General features: G+C 35.9%; 1 protein-coding gene across 1 annotated transcript; it reads left to right on the top strand.

Annotated features, from left to right (window-relative positions):
- Nucleotides 1–540: 540 nt before the first annotated feature.
- Nucleotides 541–9750, top strand: LOC110164239 (interferon-induced protein 44-like). The gene is made up of 8 exons (XM_055148356.1): nt 541–589; nt 1953–1985; nt 2085–2118; nt 3097–3301; nt 4299–4457; nt 5651–5819; nt 7760–7860; nt 9249–9750. The coding sequence occupies exons 1-8, from the start codon at nt 556–558 to the stop codon at nt 9432–9434; spliced, it is 921 nt and encodes a 306-aa protein (XP_055004331.1). The 5' UTR covers nt 541–555; the 3' UTR covers nt 9435–9750.
- Nucleotides 9751–20397: the final 10647 nt, after the last annotated feature.

The following is a 20397-nucleotide window of genomic DNA, read 5'->3' as shown; positions in this document are numbered from 1 at the left end:
GTAATTAATCCAGAGGGGAGCTGTGTACAACGGATTATATCAGATCATCTGTTTTATGGTGTATAGTTTAAATTGTAATTTGAAATAAGAATATTTTTTAAACCTGTTCTAAAAATTGTATTTTGTCTTTTGTTTTTATCCTAACAGTAATCAAATATGGCAAGTCATTATTTTATTATTATTATTATTATTATTATTATTATTATTATTATTATTTTATTTATTTATTTAATTTATTTATTTATTTATTATTTATTTTTATGTATTTATTTTGAGCAAGTTAGCCATTTATACTCTTTTACAGTGGAACAGAGGATTATCCATTTGACATTAGTGCAATCATAACAGAAATAACAACAACAAACAATTTGTTGGGAAGAAGAAAACTTAATATACTGTAGCTTTTCATTTATAGACTGTATCCTGTATAAAAATAATAATCTGTCAAATCTGTTTTCATTTCCACAGTGGAGGTTCCTGCTCCTGCCCGTAAGTTCACAAAAATGATTCAAGACAATTTCTTATTTTTCTCTCTCTATATATAATATTAATGCAATGTTGGATGCGTGTGTGTGTGTGTGTGTGTGTGTGTGTGTGTGTGTGTGTGTTGTTTGTTTGTTTTTCAAGCTCCTTCCAAGTCCAGGTAAGTAGTACATATTTATATTTTATTATCTTGAAAAATAAAACCAGCATAGAACGTATTTGTGACAAAGATGCAGACATGTTTTTATTTGCCAAAAAGTAATAAAAAAAAAAATAAAATAGGCCATGTCAATTTTTGAGGATTGCCTTATAGGGCCAGTTCAAGTGGTGCAGGGCAGAGGGGCTGGGGGGCCAGTCCAAGGGGCGTGGCGGTCCAAAGTCTGCCCGCGAGCCTTAGTTTGATGACCCCTGCTGTAAACGTTCACACACATGATCAGATATCAGACAGATAGGATCAGACACACAGGATTCATCATCATCATGAGTGCGGAGTGACTGAATAATGAACTGTAAAGTGCTTTGGGTATCTTAAAAGGCGTTATCTAAATGCAATCAATCAATCAATCATCATCATCTTTATTCCGGGCTCATGGTCCACTTGAAAACAGACAAGGACAGTGAAAATACAAAACAATAAACATTTATGATTTTAAAAGACAACCACACCAGTGTCTCCATATACTGGACTGATAACTTACTGCACTGAATCTCATTTGTGAGTGACATTTTTATTTCATTGTCTGATTTGTTCAGTCTGCAGATAAAACTGTACGTTTAATTCTAAGTTTAGTTTGCAAAGTGTTCACTCGTGCAGTAACAAACATCTCCTCGTCATTGTAGTCCACCTGCAGTCTTTGCAAACAGGATTTTTTGTAATTAATCCAGAGGGAGCTGTGTACAACGGATTATATCAGATCATCTGTTTTATGGTGTATAGTTTAAATTGTAATTTGAAATAAGAATATTTTTAAAACCTGTTCTAAAATTGTATTTTGTCTTTTGTTTTTATCCTAACAGAAATCAATATGGTAAGTCATTATTTATTATTATTATTATTATTATTATTAATTAATTAATTAATTTATTTATTTATTTATTTATTTATTCATTTATTTATTTATTTTTTATGTATTTATTTTGAGCAAGTTAAGCCATTTATACTCTTTTACAGTGGAACAGAGGATTATCCATTTGACATTAGTGCAATCATAACAGAAATAACAACAACAAAACAATTTGTTGGGAAGAAGAAAACTTAATATACTGTAGCTTTTCATTTATAGACTGTATCCTGTATAAAAATAATAATCTGTCAAATCTGTTTTCATTTCCACAGTGGAGGTTCCTGCTCCTGCCCGTAAGTTCACAAAAATGATTCAAGACAATTTCTTATTTTTCTCTCTCTCTATATATAATATTAATGCAATGTTGGATGCGTGTGTGTGTGTGTGTGTGTGTGTGTGTGTGTGGTTTGTTTGTTTTTAAAGCTCCTCCAACTCCAAGTAAGTAGTACATATTTATATTTTATTATCTTGAAAAATAAACCAGTATATAACGTATTTGTGACAAGTCCAGTGACTGTTCTGTGTTTTCTTCTTCAGTGTTTGATAAACCTTGGAGGGAGATCGACTGGGGGTAAGTGTTTAAGGACACAGAGTACAAAGTGTTTCAGGTGTTCGTTCTGTGGTAAATATTTATCGTAGTTTTACATCAGTGACGCAGCAGGTTGTGGTTGAAAAGAAAAGTTCAAAAATACCTAGCACACAGTAAGGTTTCTCCAGAATGCAAACACCATTTATACACGAGTAAGACAGTGTTTTTAAACAGCTATTAGAATCACAACTGAACCTGAGTTGGCGTATGGACAGGTCATGTGTCATGTGAAGGCTCAGAACCTCTAGAATTCACTCAGTGAGTTGCAGAGGCTGCACTAGCACTGCTGTCATCTATTATTATTAGTCTAATCATAACTATTCTGTAATTTAGACAAGCTCTGGTCCTTGTCAAAGGGCCCATCTCATGCAACATAACTCTTCACATTGTATCTTCTGCACATAAACAAGCACAATCTGAGTTTTAGAACATCCAAAATAGTTCTGAAATCTTACTGATTTCTTGTAGCAGAAAGGGCTTTCCTCCATCAAACGCGTCATAGGTGTATCTGCCGCGTCATTGCTGTAGCAGCTTTAGTTTGTTGTCACGTGGGAGGGAGGCAGAAATATGCTGCAATTTAAAAAAAAAAAAGAAGCCAAATCAACCTAAAAAAAACACTTCGGTGACACACATCACTCTTAGAAGGTAGAAAGCTCTGAAAAGTTGATTTTTAATGAGATGGGCCCTTTAACATTATGGTTGATAAATAACAGTTTTAGAGCAGAGGGTTTTTTTTTTTCAGAATTAAAATAAAAAGAAAAAGCGACACTAGACGTTTTAATAGTGTTAGATTAATAACCCTCTAAAGTCTGAAAAACATACTTGCACTGACTGTCCTGTGTGACTTTAGTTGGTAAAAATCAATTGGGTTACAGGGCCTTTTAAGTCAAGATGAGCTCAGAAAAGCGTAAAATAAATCATAAAAAATAACCCCTCTTCTTTCTCTGTTGTCGTGGGCAGAAACAATGAGGCGCTTCTGCAGGAGTTGATGGACTACGAGCCCCAGAATGACGAAGTGCATCACCTTCGGGTGCTGGTGTACGGTCCTGTGGGGGCGGGAAAGTCCAGCCTCATCAACTCCATGACCAGTGCTCTGCTGGGGAGGATGGCCATCCCCGCTGCTGTCAACAACACTCAGTCAGACGAGGGCAGCTTCACTGTGCAGGTACTTCACTCAAGGAGACACGTCACGCAAAATCCACATTCCCTGAAGCTCACTCAGAGTTGTGTTTTGATATTCATGTAGGTTTGACTTTTTAATGGACACATTGTGAATATAAAAGTGTCTGTAATTGTACCAATGAGCTACAGCTACAACTACTGGGAGAGATGGTCCCATTCACAGCAGAGCTCTTCTGCTGTTGCTCAGACAGAGGCTTGAGTTTGCTCTTGGTCACATGAGAGAGGAGGGCTCACACCGGCTTTACTCTGACTGCATTTTTGGGACCTGTAAGATTTACTTTAAGTCTTTAAAGTCAAAGCACCCTGCCCCCTGACCTCAGTGGAGTGTGAGTTTAGAGACCTCTACTCACAGCGAGGTGCAGGTCTGTGCAGAGAAAAGAAACAAGTTCATTTTCCCCAGGACACTGCAGACATTAAATGTCTATTATCACATAAAACCACATTGCTTTGGTCTAATAAGTGCACCAATTGTTGTCACTGATGTAACAGTCAATGTGCAGGTAACACACTGTACTGTAAGTACATGCTTCTAACCCGCCCTGCAGTTTGTGTAAAATCGCAGCGTCAGATCAGTCGATCTTTTGTACCTGTCCGACTGTGAGACCTACGACCCACAACTCTGAGCCACCACCAGTTTGATTTATGCATGTTTGAGTAATCCTGTATTTTCCTGCATTCGAGGCTTTAGTGAATTCACATTTCCATTCACTGCTCTGTTCTTACTCACAATTATTATAATTATTATTATTCAAATAATTCAGACTTCAGGTCACACATGTGGTGATTAAAAATGGCACAAAGGCATTTTTCAACCACAATAATATGTAAAAAAAAAAAAAAAAAAGAAAAGAAAAGAAAAGAAAAAAGAAAACTTCCTGCCATTTTTAAAAGGAAATCAACACATTTTAGATCATTTTTTTGGTTTACAATGAATAATAAGCACCAGATATACCAAAATATCATAATATGTCTTCTTTCAGTACAAAACTCACCGGATTAGAAAAGGACGAGGAAAGTCAAGAGGATACTTTCCGTTCGTCTTCAATGACATCATGGGACTGGAGAGTGACAAAAACGTGGGCGTCCGAGCAGAGGACTTAAAACTGGCCATGATGGGACACGTGAAGGAGGGATACAAGGTAACGTCCAGATGACTCCAGTGGTTTTCCATTTTGTTTCTGACGTATAAAGACAGTCTATTATCAGCTTCTACTCTGTCAGCGCTAATTTGTCGGTTAATAGCAGGGGTCCCATAGCATATTTCACAAACACATGGGCTCAGAAACAGCTTAATAAAAAACATATCATTGACTATCACTGTTGGGTAAGTGACTTTAAAACTGTAATATGACTTGTTACTGTCATTTCAAAGTGATTTGTTACATTATAATATTACTGTGTTTAAAATGTAAAACATTAAACAACTACTGCAGCACTTTTAAATTACTCTCACTAAATCGGGACTAAACCAGTACTGAACCAGAACTAAACCAGGACTAAACCAGAGCTGAACCTTGACTGAACCAGAACTAAACCAGGTCTAAACCAGGACTGAACCGAGGACTGAACCGAAGACTGAACCAAGACTAAACCAGGTCTAAACCAGGACTGAACTGAGGACTGAACCAGGTCTAAACCAGGACTGAACCAGGTCTAAACCAGGACTGAACCAGGACTGAACCAGGTCTAAACCAGGACTGAACCAGGTCTAAACCAGGACTAAACCAGGACTGAACTAGGACTAAACCAGGACTGAACCGAAGACTGAACAAAGACTAAACCAGGACTGAACCTAAGACTGACCCAGGTCTAAACCAGGACTAAACCAGAGCTGAACCAGGACTGAACCAGAACTAAACCAGGTCTAAACCAGAGCTGAACCAGGACTGAACCAGAACTAAACCAGGTCTAAACCAGGTCTAAACCAGGACTGAACTGAGGACTGAACCAGGTCAAACATTCGGAACCATAACAATGTTATTTCACCGCTGCTGATATCGCGGTGATTTCAGCAAATTTGTATGAAGAAAAACAAAAAAAATTGCATTGTGACGTGCGTTACTGACATTTGTACCCAGTAAAATATTAAAATTTTTCCCCCCTGTACTGCCTCATATTACTGCATTAGAGCAAAAAGCAACGCAGTACAGTAATTTGTTACTTTTATAACACTTTACTCCCAACACTGTTGACTACTACAAATGACTGAATCTTGATGTTGATTGAAATATATTAAAACTGAAACATGTAGGATAAATAATGGGTTAAATAGAACTTAATTGGTGTTTACATTTCCTTAATTTACTTAATTATTTTTTATTTTATTTTATAGTTCAACCCCATATGTTCTCTCTCTCCGAGTGATCATTACTACAACCCCCACCCCAAACCTGATGACAAGGTGCACGTCCTGGTCCTGCTGCTCTCAGCCAACTGCCCAGAGACCAACACCTCCGTGATTCAGAAAATGAAGGAGGTCCGACAGACGGCCAGAGACTTAGGTATGAACATGTGCTACCGGTGGGGATGGGACAAAATCTCATACCACAAGATCTCGCAAGACCAGTTCGTGCGCACATGAGTAAATTGACCTTGTGAGATTTTTTCCACCCATGTTTTTACATTTGGATTGGACAAAAAAGGGTTGAATGCTGGTGAGTTCACATTTTGACAAGCTGTAGTTCCAAAAAATACAGCAAAAGTACTCCATAAAAGATATAAAAAATGTAAAACTGTGGACTGAACACCACAATTTATTGATTATAATTCATAAGAAAATCTTGCCTTGTCTAGTCTAGTTAAAACTTAATTTTACTTACACTTTCAGTCAAAAGTTTGGAGACACTTTTTCAATTTTTCCACTTCATTTTCATGATTATTTACATTGTAGTTTCTAGTGAAAAGCATTAAAACTATGAATGAACACATATGGAATGCGGTAAACAAAAATAAAATAACAAAAACCCTTTACTTTTATCACTTTTATCACTTTTTTATGTTCTCTCTTTTGGCATTTCTTGACCCTGACATGGCAAATGTGAAGTGAAAACCATTTCAGGAGACTTTCTCGTGAAGCTCATAGAGAGAAGGCCAAGGGCTTGCAGTGCAAACAGTGAAACAAAGTTATTTAGACAATTTTTCTTTGCTTCATAATTCCACATATCTTATATCAAATATATTATTCTGTTTGTATCTAAATTGTCAAAAGTAGTGAACATAAAAAAGAAAACAGGATGAGAAAGTGTTTCCAAACTTTTGACTTGCAGTGTATTAAGACTACTTCCATCCATCCATTTTCTTCTGTTTATCCTGGGCTGGGTCACGGGGGCAGCAGTCCAAGCAGGGACTCCCAGACTTCCTTCACCCCAGACACATCCTCAGCTCCCCTCACTTGTGAACAAGACCCTGAGATACTTGAACTCCTTCACTTGAGGCAGGGACTCCCCACCCACACGGAGAGGACAAGCCACATTTTTCCCGTTGAGAACCATGTCCTCGGATTTAGAAGAGCTGATCTTCATCCCAGCTGCTTCACACTCGGCTGCAAACCGCCCCAGTGCACATTGCAGATCCTGGTTTGATGAAGCCAACAGGACAACATCATCTGCAAATAGCAGAGATGAGATCCTGTGGTCCCCAAACCGGACCCCCTCCGACCCCTGACTGCGCCTAGTAATTCTGTCCATGAATACAAAGAACAGAACCGGTGACAAAGGGCAGCCCTGGCGGAGTCTAAATAGATTACTTATTCTGTGCAATGTTTGAGCCCACTGATAATCCAGGATTTCTCAGTTTTGCAGTGAAAGACTAACTACAAATGCCACAGCTTCTTTATTATAATTCATATCTCATGGATTTTATCTCGTGTCTCGTCTCGTCTTGTGAGAATTCTGTCTCAGCCCACCCCGAAATACAGGGATTATGCATTGTTTTATGTGAGCCAAGTAATACTGTATCTTACGTACACTTTCAGTTAAAAGTTTGGACACATTTTTCAATTTTTCCACTTCTTTTACATGATTATTTACATTGTAGTTTCTCAAAAGTATGAATGAACACATATAGAATGTGGTAAACAAAAACAAAAACACTCAAAATAACAAAACTTTGAGATTTACAAACAGTCACCCCTTGCTTTTATCACTGGTTTATTTTCTCTCTTTTGGCATTTCTTGATCCTGAGTTATTTAGGTTAACCATATTTTCTTTTTTGTTACATAATCCCACATATCTTATATCAAGAGTATGATTCTGTTTGTATCTAAATTGTCGAAAGTAGTGAAAATATAAAAAGAAAAACAGGATGAGAAAGTGTATCCAAACTTTTTGACTAGCAGTGTGTTAAGGTTACTTATTCTGTGCAATGTTTAAGACCATTGATAATCCAGGATTGCTCAGTTTTGCAGTGAAAGATTAACTCCTGTGTTCTGTGTGCTCACAGGGATCCCCCAGATTGCCATTGGCACACACATTGATGATGTCTGTGATCAAATCGAAAAGGACATCAAGAATGTCTACAAGAGCAAGTCTCTAAAGACCAAGGTGGGTTAAACATACTTCTGTATATTAAATGTCGTCCACGTGGCCTGTAGACTCTAAAAACAAGACGTTTCTTGGTTTACCAAAAGAAAAGGTTTACCTGTGTGGGAGCACTTTTGGTCTATCAGCTGGAAACCCCTGTCCGTCTAAACTGAGTGACCCAGAACGAGTCTAACAAGTAAACAAGTCCAGACCTAGAGTTTATTCGAGCTCCTCAGTGCCTTTGATTGATAATGACTTCTGGATACATCTGGAAACATCTCGATTAAGGGTGTAATGATATTGTGAAACAATATTGTCATGGTATGAATCTTTATTGATAACAAAACTGTGAATATACTACTTTTTCCTCTTAAAATGCCTTGACAAGACTAGTCTACAGTGAAATGGAGAAAAGGATCATGGTCTATGTAGTTCTCTCTGTCTTTTTTAGCTACTGCTGCGCCATAACTCTTAATTTAAACAAAGAGACTTGTAATTAGATATATTATGATGGTCCAGGATATTATTGTGAGAACTTTGACAGTACGATATCACGATTATTGTTACATCCCTAATCTCGATTGATCAAAAACATTGTCCAGATTACCTTTGAAATCTTTTCAAATGAGGGATTACACAGACCTAGCCAGGCTGGCACCACCTAGTGCCTCCGCTCAATTTAATTTCTCTCCAACAACTAGGTCAGGAATCAAAATACAATAGAAGGTTCCCAAAAACCCCAGAAGTGCAAGTTCAGGCACCAGCCAATCGGCAAAGAGCCAATCAGCAATTCTGTGTTGGCAACGATTCTGGAAATTGAGGATTTAAAGATGGAATAAAGAGAATGTTTGGTGAATTTTATCAAGGGGAAAGACATTATTGTCCTTCTTCCTACGGGATTACATATGTCACTACAAAATAGCAGCGACTGGTTAAATGAAAAAAGTACCCACCTACCGTCGAACGAACAAAATCTAAGGCTGTGAGGTCAGACAGTTTCTACAAAGTGAAACGAAGTAAAACCGGCTGATGAATCAGGTTAACATGGACCATTCATATAGGCAAATATATTACTGAGGTTAAGTCTGTGTAAGGAAATGTGCATTTGACACGTCCTTCAGCTGAGGCAACCTGGAGCACTGGACCTGGGCATCTTCAGATCCTGAGTTAGTCTTGGCCAGGATCGTACCTAAAGTGCCCATCCAGACACAAACAGAAACATGTAAACTCCAAATAAACAGGCCCAGGAACCTTCTAACTGTGAGGGGAGAGAACCACTCAGTCTCCATGCAGCTTAGTTCAATAGCACAATGTTTGAAGAGATACTAATAACAATGAACAGTCACATATTTGGACGTTATATGGTTTACAAGAGTTAATGAGTATAAAATTGTCATGTTTTTGATCAGATGGAGATGTTCAGTAATGAGGTGGGGATCCCTCTGAACTGCATCATGGCTCTGAAGAACTACAGCCAGGGAGAAATGAAGAACAACCCGGACATGGACACGCTCATCCTCACGGCGCTCAAACACATAATGGACTTTGGAGACGACTTCATCGAAGAAATGTCAGAAACGGCAAATGGGGTTTAAGTGTTTTTAGTTACGTTTGGAATCGAATATTATACTATGTAAAGTTTGTGATTGTGTTTTGATTGATTCATGCATCCGTAAGTAATCCAGTATTGTCCTTATGATATTTTACTCCCTTAATCCACTTGTATTACACGTGTATGCTTACCTCCTGTCTGTGCACGCTGCCCTGTACTGTACCTGAGATTATGAAACGTATTCACTTTGGGCTGTACATTTGTGGTCATGTGGCTATTTTAAAACAACAAACCTGTGACTGAGTTTGATTCAAATTATGAAGTGGGACTAAACATTAAATGCACTTACTGATATTAAATTGTCTTTGTGGTCTTTTAAAAGCATTACATTCTGGAAGTTGCCGTGCACGTCGCCATCATCATTCAGGTTATACTATTTTGCAAGGAGCTGCCGATTTTAACAGTAAATAAGTTCTAGACCAGGGGTGTCAAACATACAGCCCTGGGGCCCTTCAAGACCTTTGTTCTGTATTGGTAAAAAATGTAAATATTGGTAATTTTCTGCGCCGCTTAGCACAGCAGCATCTCCAGCGTCTCTGTGCTTGGCCCCTCCCACCAGAGCAGCACAAATGAAGACTTGTCTCTTTCCAAACGCTCTTAAAGGTGACACCCTCATCAGCAAAATGCCAAAAATGAGAAAAGTGGATGCAGAGTGCAGGATTTTCCAAGAAAAACTGACTTATTCCTATTTGCATACAAGTTCATGTTAAAACATTGTGTTGAAATTACATTTTTCTTAAAGTTTTTGGTTGTTCATAATATTATAATATTTTGTAAAGGAAAGAGTTCATCAATTAAAAAAAGATTTCTGTAATAGATTTGTGTTTCTCTGCACAAATATTTGAACTTGTTGCTATTTTTGGGGTTTATATGACATAAGTTTTCTGATCCGGCCCCTTTGGGATCAAAGTAGGTTGGATATGACCCCCGGACCAAAATGAGTTTGACACCCCTGGTCTAGACAAAGCTGTTTTAAAGCCTCCCATATTATCAGTGCAGTGTTGACTTGTTGGTGAACATAAACACTGATTATTTTTCACAAATCAATGCACTTTATATCATAATTGAAGGTGCACTATGTCATTTTTCTGGAGATGGTCCACAACCTGTTTGTCCCCGTGGAGGAGTTAATGATTTGGTTTAAATTGTCCATTGTACATTTTGGAACGACTGCTTAAAATTTATTAAAGATCATATAGACCCTAACTTTTCATTAAAATTTGAACATATTATTTTTGGTGTACATGAAAAGAATTTAGACCCAAATAAAAGAATGGTAATTAATTTAATTGTTGTATTTGGCAAATTTTATATTCACAAATGTAAATTCTCACACACTTCTTTATTTTTTTCCTGTTTTAATTAAGCAATTAGAATTATACTTATCTTCTGTCTCTAAAAGTGTAAACAAAAAAGCTGTATTGATATATGAGAGTTGTATGTGCATGAATATTTTTTTACAGTTTAACAGTGGCGATTAAGGTTTTGCCTTTACCCGCTCGTTTCTGGGTGTAAAAGTTTGACCTGAGCATAGCGCGCAGAGGCATAATTCTACCTGGTGTCCTGGTGCTGATATGGACTGACCGTAACTTTCAGATTGAAGTGGGAAGTGAGATTAAGATTAAAACCGCTCGTGCACTCGGCTCCCGGACCTCGCGTCACGGACCAGACTGGACCAGGATTTGGACCAGTTTCATCTCTTCATATTGGACAATAGACTTTTGGAGACAGAACCAGTGGGACAGTGGACAGAGGAAACATTCTGCTTCAGTCTCTGGAGAAGGTAAGAGGCTGGTTTTCATTAGTTTGCAGCAAATCTGAACATGAAGCCTCACAGGTAAAAGTGTTAGTGTTAATAGTGTTAATAGTTAAATAGTGTTAATAGTGTGTTAATAGTTAAATAGTGTTATAGTGTTAAATAGTAGTGTTAATAGTTAAATAGTAGTGTTATAGTGTTAATAGTTAAATAGTGTTAGTGTTAATAGTGTTAATAGTTAAATAGTGTTAATAGTGTTTAATAGTTAAATAGTGTTATAGTGTTAATAGTTAAATAGTGTTATAGTTAATAGTGTTAATAGTTAAATAGTGTTATAGTGTTAATATAGTGTTAAAGTAGTGTTATAGTAATAGTGTTTAATAGTTAAATAGTGTTAATAGTTAATAGTGTTAATAGTTAAATAGTGTTAATAGTTAAATAGTGTTAAATAGTTAAATAGTGTTATAGTGTTAAGTGTTAATAGTTAAATAGTGTTATAGTGTTAATAGTTAATAGTTAAATAGTGTTAATAGTGTTAGTGTTAATAGTGTTAATAGTTAAATAGTGTTAATAGTTAAATAGTGTTATAGTGTTAATAGTGTTAAATAGTTTATAGTGTTAATAGTTAAATAGTGTTAATAGTGTTAATAGTTAAATAGTGTTATAGTGTTAATAGTTTAAATAGTGTTATAGTGTTAGTGTTAATAGTTAAATAGTGTTGTATAGTGTTAATAGTTAAATAGTGTTATAGTGTGTGTTAATAGTTAAATAGTGTTAATAGTAGTGTTAATAGTTAAATATAGTGTTATAGTGTTATAGTTAAATAGTTATAGTGTTAATAGTTAAATAGTGTTAATAGTTAGTGTTAATAGTTAAATAGTGTTATAGTTTAAATAGTTTAATAGTTAAATAGTGTTAATAGTAGTGTTAATAGTGTAAATAGTGTTATAGTGTTAATAGTTAAATAGTGTTATAGTGTTAATAGTTAAATAGTGTTAATAGTGTTAATAGTGTTAATAGTTAAATAGTGTTATAGTGTTAATAGTTAAATAGTGTTATAGTGTTAATAGTTAAATAGTGTTATAGTGTTAATAGTTAAATAGTGTTAATAGTTAAATAGTGTTATAGTGTTAATAGTTAAATAGTGTTAATAGTGTTATAGTGTTAATAGTTAAATAGTGTTAATAGTTAAATAGTTTAAATAGTTTAAATAGTTAAATAGTTTATAGTGTTAATAGTTAAATAGTGTAAATAGTGTAATAGTGTAATAGTTAATAGTGTTATAGTGTTAAAGTAGTGTTAAATAGTGTTATAGTGTTAATAGTTAAATAGTGTTATATAGTAGTGTTAATAGTTAAAGTGTTAATAGTTAATGTGTTTAATAGTTAAATAGTGTTATAGTGTTAATAGTTAAATAGTGTTATATAGTGTTAATAGTTAAATAGTGTTATAGTAATAGTTAATAGTTAAATAGTGTTATAGTGTTAATAGTTAAATAGTGTTATAGTGTTAATAGTTTAAAAGTAGTGTTATAGTGTTAATAGTGTTAAATAGTGTTAAATAGTGTTAGTGTTAATAGTTAAATAGTGTTATAGTGTTAATAGTTAAATAGTGTTATAGTGTTAATAGTTAAATAGTGTTAATAAGTGTTATAATAGTTAAAAATAGTGTTAATAGTTAAATAGTGTTATAGTGTGTAATAGTTAAATAGTGTTATAGTGTTAATATAGTTAATAGTTAAATAGTGTTATAGTGTTAATAGTTAAAATAGTGTTAATAGTTAAATAGTGTTAATAGTGTTAATAGTTAAATAGTGTAATAGTGTATAATAGTGTTATAGTTAAATAGTTAATAGTTAAATAGTGTTAAATAGTTAAATAGTGTTAAGTAGTTAAATAGTGTTAATAGTGTTAATAGTTAAATAGTGTTATAGTTAGTTAAATAGTGTGTAATAGTTAAATAGTGTTAATAATAGTTAAATAGTGTTAATAGTTAAATAGTGTTAATAGTGTTAATAGTTAAATAGTGTTATAGTTAATAGTTTAATGTTAAATAGTTAGTTTAATAGTTAAATAGTTAAATAGTTATAGTGTGTTAAATAGTTAAATAGTGTTATAGTGTTAATAGTTAAATAGTGTTATATGTTAGTAGTTTAAATAGTGTTAAGTGTTAGTTAATAGTTAGTTAATAGTTAAATAGTGTTAATAGTGTTAATAGTTAAATAGTGTTATATGTTAAATAGTGTTAATAGTTAAATAGTGTTATAGTGTTAATAAGTGTTAAATAGTGTTATAGTGTTAATAGTTTAAATAGTGTTATAGTGTTAATAGTTATAATAGTTAATATAGTTTAAATAGTGTTAAATAGTGTTAATAGTTAAATAGTGTTATAGTTTAATAGTTATATAGTGTATAGTAGTGTTATAATAGTGTTATAGTGTAATAGTTAAATAGTTAAATAGTGTTAATAGTTAAAGTGTTAGTGTTAATAGTTAAATAGTGTTAATAGTTAAATAGTTAAATAGTGTTATAGTTAAATAGTGTTAGTTAAATAGTTAAATAGTGTTATAGTGTTAATAGTTTAAATAGTTAATAGTGTTATAGTTAATAGTTAATAGTTAAATAGTGTTATAGTGTTAATAGTTAAATAGTGTTATAGTGTTAATAGTGTGTTAATAGTTAAATAGTGTTATAGTGTTAATAGTTAAATAGTGTTATAGTGTTAATAGTTAAATAGTGTTTATAGTGTTAATAGTTAAATAGTGTTATAGTGTTAATAGTTAAATAGTGTTATAGTGTTAATAGTTAAATAGTGTTATAGTGTTAATAGTTAATAGTGTGCATAAATGAGCTGGTGTACATGATGGAGCTGCTCTGGTTGTTCTGTCGTGTGCTGTAGAAGCGGCATCTGTGTTCATGTCTCTTATTGTAGTTTTACTGACGTTGTTGGGTCTTGGTGTGAGCGGTGTGTTACATTGTGTTGTTGCGTAAAGTTTGCGCTTGGCTGTTCATTGTGCTCTGATCGATACTGTTCAGCCAATACTAACCAAAATGTATGTTTCTGTTATTTGTTATAATACTATAGACTATATATATATAATACATATATTATTCATAATATATATTTATAATTTTAGCCTTGGTGCCCCTCCCAAAAATTATACCACCAGCTGCCACTGGTCCTGTTTTAGTCCTGTTTTAGTCCTTTTTTAGTCCTGGTTTAGTCCCGGTCCCTCAAGTCTCAGGTCTCTATAGGACAGGACAGGACTGGACGGTGACTCATGTACCACGTTCACTACAGCCCTGGTGTTGTCCGATGCGTGGCTATTTCTAGTTCAGAGGTGTTTTTGACGAGAGGCTGTTGTTTAATGTTTACAACCAGTGGCCTTATTGTTTTTTAATAAACCTCAACCTTTTATTATTGTCTTGTGTGCCTGTTGTCTACCACACAGCCTCAACTATTGCAGCTAATAATAATAATTTTAATATAATAATGATAAAAAATAACAACACATAATTACTGTTTACCCAATTACCCAATACTGTTAAAGAAAAACGTGTTTGATAGCATGTCTGCTGTGTATGACTCCACCGCGTTAAAATATTTCTCAAATGGCAGTGCCCCCCCTGCTGGTGACCCACGCCCCTCCAGTAGATGTGCTCTGACGCCAACTCTGGTTTCTCTGCACAAATATTTGAACTTGTTGTTATTTTTGGGGTTTATATGCCATGAGTTTTCTGATCCGTCCCCTTTTGGATCAAAGTAGGTTGGATACGGCCCCAGACCAAAATGAGTTTGACGCCCCTGTTCTAGCAAATGATGGACACCAGACATGTCAAATTCAGGCCCGGGGGCCAAATTTGGCCCACGATATAATTATATTTGGCCTACGAGATCATATCAAATATGTATTAGAGCTGCTCACCGGCTACAGATCGACTATAGAGACATTATTTATTTAAAATGTTTATTATTTTATATTATTCTTGTTCTGGATTCAATGTTTAAGCAAAACTATTATTAAACATTTATTTTAATAAGAAAAGATTTAACATTACATATCTCAAACGAAGAGAAAACATGCAGATGCTGTTGAAATTTTTAAATAAATATTTAGTTTGACCTAAGTTTGACCCCCCCCCCCCCCCAGATTCCCACTTAACCGGAAGTGCCACCACAAAGGAAGAGTGGTTTAGAAGCTTTTAGAGGCAAAAGGGCGATAACATAACACACGTGTGGAGCCTTGTCTAAAGTCATTTACTAATGAAGTCCATATGGTCTTTAGATCCATCACACATAATGCAACATAGGCATATATTAAAAAAAAAAAAAAAAAAAAAGTAACCCTAAGTATTACCCTAACCCTAAGTATACAGTTATAGTTCCATATTAGGAATAGGAATTGATTTACTGACAATATAGTGAAATAAAAACATTAAGATCATGCAGAACCGGTTAATACGAACATTTATATCGAGTCGATAGATCCAGAAGCACCTCCACGCTCACTTCCTATTAGGAACTGAGAATATTCTGTTTGGAGATTTGTTTCATCTGTAATTTGGACATAAAATTCTAGGTTTTCATTGCAACTTATTAAGAAAATTGAACTGCAGTGTGTTTGATTGGACAGATATTTGCAGAGATTGTGTTTTTCCTGCTGAGATTACATGTGAACACAGCTTGACGTTAGAACATGGTCTGTGCTGTTAACTCTATCTAGTGGTCAACACAAGGTACAGCACCCAAGTCTGATTTATTTTCAGATAGATAAAAAAAGTATGCAAAATGGACTCTTGCGCATTTTAAGTCATGCTATAATGTGGTCAACTCTTTAAAAACATAACCATAGTTGTTTAGACTCAACGAAATCTGTTAAAAACGGGATAAAGACACAAAACTATACACAGCAACTTGACATTCATTTATTTAGTCATGTGTGTTTATTTGGTCAGTCAGTGTTTAATATTAAATAAAACATATTCAGACTATAGAACAATCAAATCAAACACTAAGTAAGTCACTGAGCAGGTGTAGGCAGAAGCTAAAGTTTATTGTACCTACGTTTATCTCCAACTACAGCACGTTCATGGACATTCATCTCAAAATTAATACAACATTAATACAACATTTTACTACATCATAATAAAAAAAATCAACAGTTATTCTAATTATAACAAAAATCTATTTACTGTTGTTATTCTTTAAAATATTATTAATAAACAACCTGATGCAATGTGCAGTAGTTTTATTAGGACGACGCACCATGATTGTGAGATATAAATGGGCCCGGTCAAGCAGAAGTAAACAGCAAGTCCAAAAATTCAAGTTAATTCATCTGATATAAAAATGTATTGAACAGATACATATGTACTCTAGTTTATGAAACTGTTGACCTTTTTTCTGTACCATTTTTGGTTCTAAAGTTCCATACGTTTTAAACAGACCATGTATGAAACATGGAACAAAAATTATTTCCCAAATTTCAAAGACAAGTCAATAAATGGATGTATTTCATCATATCTTGTGTTATTCCATCTTTGAACTGTTGATGAAGGTACAGGATAAAAAAAATTATAAAAAGTATTTAAAATGATAAAAATTTACTTGGAAGGACTGACATATTTTATAGAAATAGTTTCCTTTCATTCGGAAGAAAAATGCTGACAAATGATGTAAAATCCTGCACCTTCTACTTGTTTGCACATTTTTCCCTCCGTTACTTTTCCCTCCGTTACCATGACCTTTCTTAATCAAAAATCTCATGACTCAAAAAGTAAGAGGTTTTTCAACCTAATCTTGTACCATATGGTAGAAAACTATATGAAGCAAATATTCAAACCAGTTTGTTAAGGATATGGAAGTGAGAACCAAGAGTTATCACTGTTTGGATTTATTGCCCAAAAAGTGCTGCATATTGCATTCCCTTTGTTACCGACATGAGTTTTAAAAAAGAATATCACAGGTTTAACTTTACCCTGGTGTAGTGTTAACTAGGGATGGGCATGATTAATCGATTAATCGATAATTGATCATTAGGAATTTCATTGATTACGTTAATTTTAATCGACAAACTGAATGTAGGTTGCTGTGCGTAGCTTAGTGTGACCAAACAGGGGTCTGTACATGTAGGTCTCTGCACTCAGAAGGAGCGAGACACAAACAGAAAACAGTCGGTCAGTCTGCAACGTACCAAAGCACAAATGTGTATTTAACTATAACTTGTACAAGAAATTCCACTCTTTCCGTTGCGTTTGGGACAAGTGTGAGTCCATGTGCACAGTGTACAAAGCAGCACATATGTTTCAGTGTCCAGTGGGAAAAAGTTTTGCCAGGTGAAAGTCGCTCAATGTCGATGACGAGTCCCCGCCCCCCTCCCCCCATACGGTGTCCTGGTTTTAACAAACGCAAATCTGGTCACACTAACCTGTATTCCACTGAGTCATGTCTTTTAATCTGACAGAAATTGACCACATCAGCGACACAAGAACTGTAGTTTTATCTTCACTTAGTTTATGCAAATTAGCGATGCGGTTTTAAATTTCGTTTCTGTGAGAGTTGCGCAAAACTGAATTAAACACATTATAATGTCAAACGGGCTGATGTGGCTCTAGGGTCGTTACGGTTTATATGTTGTAAAGTTGAATTTATTTATGCAGATTAGAAGTGCAGATAGTAATAATAATGATGATCATTTTAATATCAAAAATGATTAATCAGTAATTGATTGTTAATTCTTCCAACGATTGATTAAGAAAATTTCATCAAATGCCCATCCCTAGTGTTAACTCTTTCCTACACTATACTACACTATCCCTATACTTTACTTATTTCAATAGTCCCTCTAGTTTCTGAATAAGAGCTATTTGAATGTCAAAAATCTGCCCCTGTGTCCCTCCGTTACCACTTGACTGGACCCAAAGGTTTCTGGAGGTGGAACGTCACATGCAAATACAGAATATAGAAAGGTAAAACTGTTTTTTGTAACATTCTCCATGGAGGTAGATTTGTTTTATGCCATACAGTGGAAGATTTTAAAAAAAGGAATAAGATTTCCATGGAAACCAGCAGAAGAAGCCCCTCCAAAAGACCAAATACAGTAAGAGTAAGGTTTGTGGAGATGCAAGCCTGAATGTTTTCTGTGTTTTCAGTTGTGGCTAAAAAACACATTGAGGCATCTCATTTTCATCCTATATACATTACCATAAATGTTTAAATCACCGCTGGAGAATGCATTATGAAATGTACAACCATCTGTTCGTGTTTGTGTGAAGACAGGCACATATGTTCACACTAAACTGATGCAGCTTTGCTTATTTCAAATACATTTTTCATGCTAGAGTTTTTGGGTTGTCAAAAGTGTCACAAATCAGATACTAACCCCTTCAAAATGTTCACTTCAGTTCAGTTTCAAATCCAGCAGAGGGCGCCACACTTCCATTCTTGAAATAGGACACTTGACCCATGAAGCTCCAGTGTTATATTTACAGTTTAAGTGAATCTATCACATTCTGCTTTCACTGTTTATTGTTAAATCAGTTCTCTTTGACACATCAGACGGTCCTGCTGTGTCTGCATCTTGAGGTTTTGGTTGATTAACATTGAATGGGGCAAATATGAGAAAGATTTGTTCCCAAAACCCAACGACAGGCCTCAGTGAACGGACTGAGAGTGCATCTGAGTTTCAAAGGGCTGCAAGAACAACACTTCACCCTAGGGTCTAATTTTGGGGAAAAAAACAAACAAACAAACAAACAAAAAAAAACTAGAAATGAGGAAACATAAGGTCTCATTTCGGGAAAAAAATAAAAATAAAAATTAGAAATGACGAAACATAAGGTCTAATTTTGAAAAAAAAAAATAAAAAATTAGAAATGAGGAAACATAAGGTCTCATTTCGGAAAAAAAAACAACAACAACAACAACAAAACAAAAAAACTAGAAATGAGGAAACATAGGGTCTCATTTTGGGAAAAAAAAAAAATAATTAGAAATGAAGAAACATAGGGTCTAATTTTGGAGAAAAAAAAATAACTTAGAAATGAGAAAACATAAGGTCTAATTTTGAAAAAAAAAAAATTAAATCTTAGAAATGAGGAAACCATCCATCCATCCATCCATCCATTTTCGTCCGCTTATCCAGGGCCGGGTCGCGGGGGGAGCAGCCTAAGCAGGGACTCCCAGACTTCCTTCACCCCAGACACGTCCTCCAGCTCCTCCAGGGGGACCCCGAAGCGTTCCCAGGCCAGCCGAGAGACATAGTCCCTCCAGCGTGTCCTGGGTCTTCCCCGGGGCCTCCTCCCGGCGGGACATGCCCGGAACACCTCCCGAGGGAGGCGCCCAGGAGGCATCCGGAACAGATGCCCGAGCCACCTCAACTGGCTCCTCTCGACGTGGAGGAGCAGCGGCTCTACTCCGAGCTCCTCCCGTGTGACTGAGCTCCTCACCCTATCTCTAAGATAGCGCCCAGACGCCCTGCGGAGGAAACTCATTTCGAGCGCTTGTATCCGTGATCTTGTCCTTTCGGTCATTACCCAGAGCTCATGACCATAGGTGAGAGTAGGAACGAAGACTGACCGGTAAATCGAGAGCTTCGCCTTTCGACTCAGCTCCCTCTTCACCACAACGGTCCGATACAGCGACCGCATCACTGCCGAAGCTGCACCGATCCGCCTGTCAATCTCACGTTCCGTCCTTCCCTCACTCGTGAACAAGACCCCGAGATACTTGAACTCCTCCACTTGAGGCAAAGACTCCCCACCCACCCGGAGAGGGCAAGCCACCTTTTTCCGGTCGAGAACCATGGCCTCGGACTTGGAAGAGCTGATCTTCATCCCAGCCGCTTCACACTCGGCTGCAAACCGCCCCAGTGCACACTGCAGGTCCTGGCTCGATGAAGCCAACAGAACAACATCGTCTGCAAACAGCAGAGATGAAATCCTGTGGTCCCCGAACCGGACCCCCTCCGGCCCCTGACTGCACCTAGAAATTCTGTCCATAAATACAATGAACAGAACCGGTGACAAAGGGCAGCCCTGGCGGAGTCCAACATGCACCGGGAACAGGTCTGACTTACTGCCGGCAATGAACACAGCTCCTGCTCCGGTCATACAGGGACCGGACAGCCCTTAGCAAAGGGCCCCGGACCCCATACTCCCAGAGCACCCCCCACAGGACACCACGAGGGACA

This window comes from Boleophthalmus pectinirostris, unplaced genomic scaffold, assembly GCF_026225935.1.
Source record: "Boleophthalmus pectinirostris isolate CB_2022bp ecotype Guang Dong unplaced genomic scaffold, ASM2622593v1 HiC_scaffold_12, whole genome shotgun sequence".
Taxonomy (NCBI): Eukaryota; Metazoa; Chordata; class Actinopteri; order Gobiiformes; family Gobiidae; genus Boleophthalmus; species Boleophthalmus pectinirostris.
Note: the sequence above shows the minus strand (reverse complement) of the source record. Positions and strands in the feature narration are given on the sequence as shown.

Coding starts and splice junctions, on each gene's coding strand:
- LOC110164239 (XM_055148356.1), top strand. CDS start 556: ATGTTGGATGCGTGTGTGTGTGTGTGTGTGTGTG. Junction 4,458..5,650: donor ACGTGAAGGAGGGATACAAG/GTAACGTCCAGA, acceptor TTTATTTTATAG/TTCAACCCCATATGTTCTCT. Junction 7,861..9,248: donor GCAAGTCTCTAAAGACCAAG/GTGGGTTAAACA, acceptor GTTTTTGATCAG/ATGGAGATGTTCAGTAATGA.